The sequence below is a fragment of the Pteropus vampyrus genome, unplaced genomic scaffold, assembly GCF_000151845.1.
Source record: "Pteropus vampyrus isolate Shadow unplaced genomic scaffold, Pvam_2.0 Scaffold47, whole genome shotgun sequence".
Lineage (NCBI taxonomy): Eukaryota > Metazoa > Chordata > Mammalia > Chiroptera > Pteropodidae > Pteropus > Pteropus vampyrus.
The window spans coordinates 7,073,202-7,075,866 of record NW_011888828.1 but is presented as its reverse complement, the minus strand read 5'-3'; the positions used below and the strand labels follow the sequence as shown (position 1 = coordinate 7,075,866).

The 2,665-nt window shown below is 43.2% G+C and overlaps 1 protein-coding gene across 3 annotated transcripts in view; it reads right to left on the bottom strand.

Annotated features, from left to right (window-relative positions):
• Nucleotides 1–21: 21 nt before the first annotated feature.
• The window catches only part of SLC10A7 (solute carrier family 10 member 7), a 212,761-nt gene continuing 210,117 nt past the window's right edge, over nt 22–2,665 (bottom strand). For all 3 annotated transcript variants that reach the window (XM_011359411.2, XM_023530223.1, XM_023530222.1), the window contains one exon: nt 22–1,079. In XM_011359411.2, coding sequence (XP_011357713.1) covers nt 1,050–1,079 — 30 coding nt within the window. In that variant the 3' untranslated portion in view covers nt 22–1,049. The remainder of the gene's footprint in view (nt 1,080–2,665) is intronic.

Sequence of the window (2,665 nt, the reverse complement as noted above, 5' to 3'; positions counted from 1 at the left end):
TAATATGATTTACTTTTTAAAAAAATGTTACAAACATTTGTCAAATCTGCCAAGGAATTTCTCATGAATAACTTGTCTCAAATGCCGTAAGTGTGCTTAATTCAAGGATGTAACAGGCTGCTTCTGGCTAAAAGGGGCAACTGTGTAACGGGAAAATTTTTGGTCTCAATTGTGGAATGTGAATATAACCCATCATTAATTGCTGCTGCTCTCAAAGTTATTATAACATTTTTGTGTCTCATATTTGGCTGTTATGAGTTTGCAAGTGTGCTGGAAAACAGGAAAGAAATTATGGAAGAAAAAGGAAAGACAGAGGAAATATAACTTTAAAAATCCTGAAAACCAAAGCCTCTAGTTTACCTCAAAACTTCACTTACTTTACTCATAACTCAAACATCAGGCTCTTTCTTTGAAGCAGCCTTATAATAAATTTAAGACATACGATACCAAAGTCTCTTATAATGGAACCAAGGAATTTCTGTGTGAAAAGTATTTGAAGGAATGTCTAAAAAAATGATGTCAAGAAATGCAGATAAGTTACGCTTTTCAGCATCTATTCAGTCTATGACCCCTGCTGAGTTGATAAGGAACTGGCATGTCACAGTTGTAGAAAAAAAAGAATCACACGGTAAATCAAAGTATTTGTGAATAAGACTTTGGAAATTTTCACTGTCATCAGAAGGGTATTTTTCTGATGGTGTGACCTCGTTTCGAACAGTACAGTAACTTTTAGAGAGTTGTATTGCACAAACGCGGGGCGAGGAACGCATGTTTGCTTTTGTCACTTATGATGACTGTTGCCTGCATTAGGAAAAAAAATATTAAACAACTCCAAAATACTGTACCACCCCTGGCAGTAACCAACAGAGTAGGTTTTGGAAATAACGCTCTTGTCAAATACATTTTAAGGCACTTAAACAGTTATATCGTATTTTTGTATAAAAAATAAAATATGCATCGAGGCAACATTCACAAGGACAAGTCTTCGGAACTGTGTGTGTGTACAACCCTGTACATATGTACATCGTGGCAGAACGAGCGCTTCTCCGTTATGCCGTTGGCCTCGTCAGCTTTACTCCCTGCAAGGAAAACACGTAGTTCAGAGTCGGACAGAGTCGGACAACACCCGGGAGCAAAGAGAAAGCGCCACCCGACACCAGATCATTTACGCCACTAGAAGGACGGAAGACGAGGCGCACCTGGACAGCGTTTTAGAACCACGGGTCCAAACCTCCGGTTAGAGATTTACCCGCCAGCCTCACCAGCCAGCAGACTTGGTTATCTCCCTAGCCTGGCCTGGCTGCTCATGCAGCCCCACTGTGCACTCGAGGATGGCCATGGGTCTCAATCAGTATTGTTTGCAAAGCAGAGGGGACACTCCTGGATATCCTTAGGATGCACGCTTTGTGTATGTTTTTGTGGTCCAATGGGACAGATGGAGACTGTTCTAAGCCTTCTGGATTACATTAAATTAGACGGTGGCCCCTGGTTTGGACTGGTTTCTGTGCCAAGGGAAAACGAACAGCATGTGCAATTCAGCCTCCCTTTTGGAAATGCTTCTGTTGCTCTGCAGAATAAATCCGAGAACTTCTAAACATTTAGAGGAAAATTTCACTCCGATTCATTTGCTTTTCAATATGACTGCATATTACTGATAGAGTATTAGGACTTACAAATTTTCTTTATTCTTTGTCGAAATTTATATGTAGAAATTCTGGGCTCCGGTGTACACACATTGATATATATATGCATGAATATAAATGTAAGTTTTCAACGTGGATAAAGAGTAAAGAAAAAGGTACTAAATTACTCCTCTACCAGCTCTGAGTGGGAAGACGGAGCCTGGAGTCATACCCGGCACAGACCGAAACCACTATCACTTCGTTAAATACTAGAGTGACGGTATTGGATGGGTTAACTGTGTCAGGCAGGACCCCAAGGACCTAGGGTGCTCTTTCTAAAGGCAGTGTTGTATTTCCGTCCAGAGTGTCGTCATGGTGTAGGGGAAAGATTTTGGAGGCCAAATAGACCAGGGTTCAAGTCCTAACTCTAGCACCAACCCTCAGAACGCTGGGCCAGCTGCTCGGCCCTCTGACCTAGTCCCTAATCTGTGCAGTGGGGGTGGCAGAGCTGGCTGCAGTGTTGTAGATGGTCATGAACAACAAGGACAGGAACGAGAATTAAACTGCCAGCTTTTGTCACACACCTGTTGCATACTCTTCTACAGCTCCGAAGAGGAGACAGTATCTTTAGTGTTACAGTGGCAGAAACCAAGGTGTGAAGAAGAGCCGGCAGCTGGCTCCAAGGGTCCACACTGAACCATGGGAAGGCTGGCACCGCTTCGCACACACACAGCTCAGTAGGTGCAGAGCGGCTGTTCTGTTTCCAGGACTCCGAGGACACGATGCGGGGCGTTCTGTCCTTACTGTCTCTTCTTCCTACTATCTCCCTATAACAGTCACCGCCTTGTGTCCAGCTTCTTTACAGGAAAGAAGTCCTGTAAAGTTCACGCCTCTGGGATGGAGCCAGCTCTGCAGGTGCGATAAACGCAGCATCGAAACTTGCTGCGAATCACCCAGCCTGTTTTATTTTGGCTGATGTTTTAGGAAATTGAATCCACAAATATCAAATAAGTAACATGACTCTGAGCTAAGTGATGAAATTG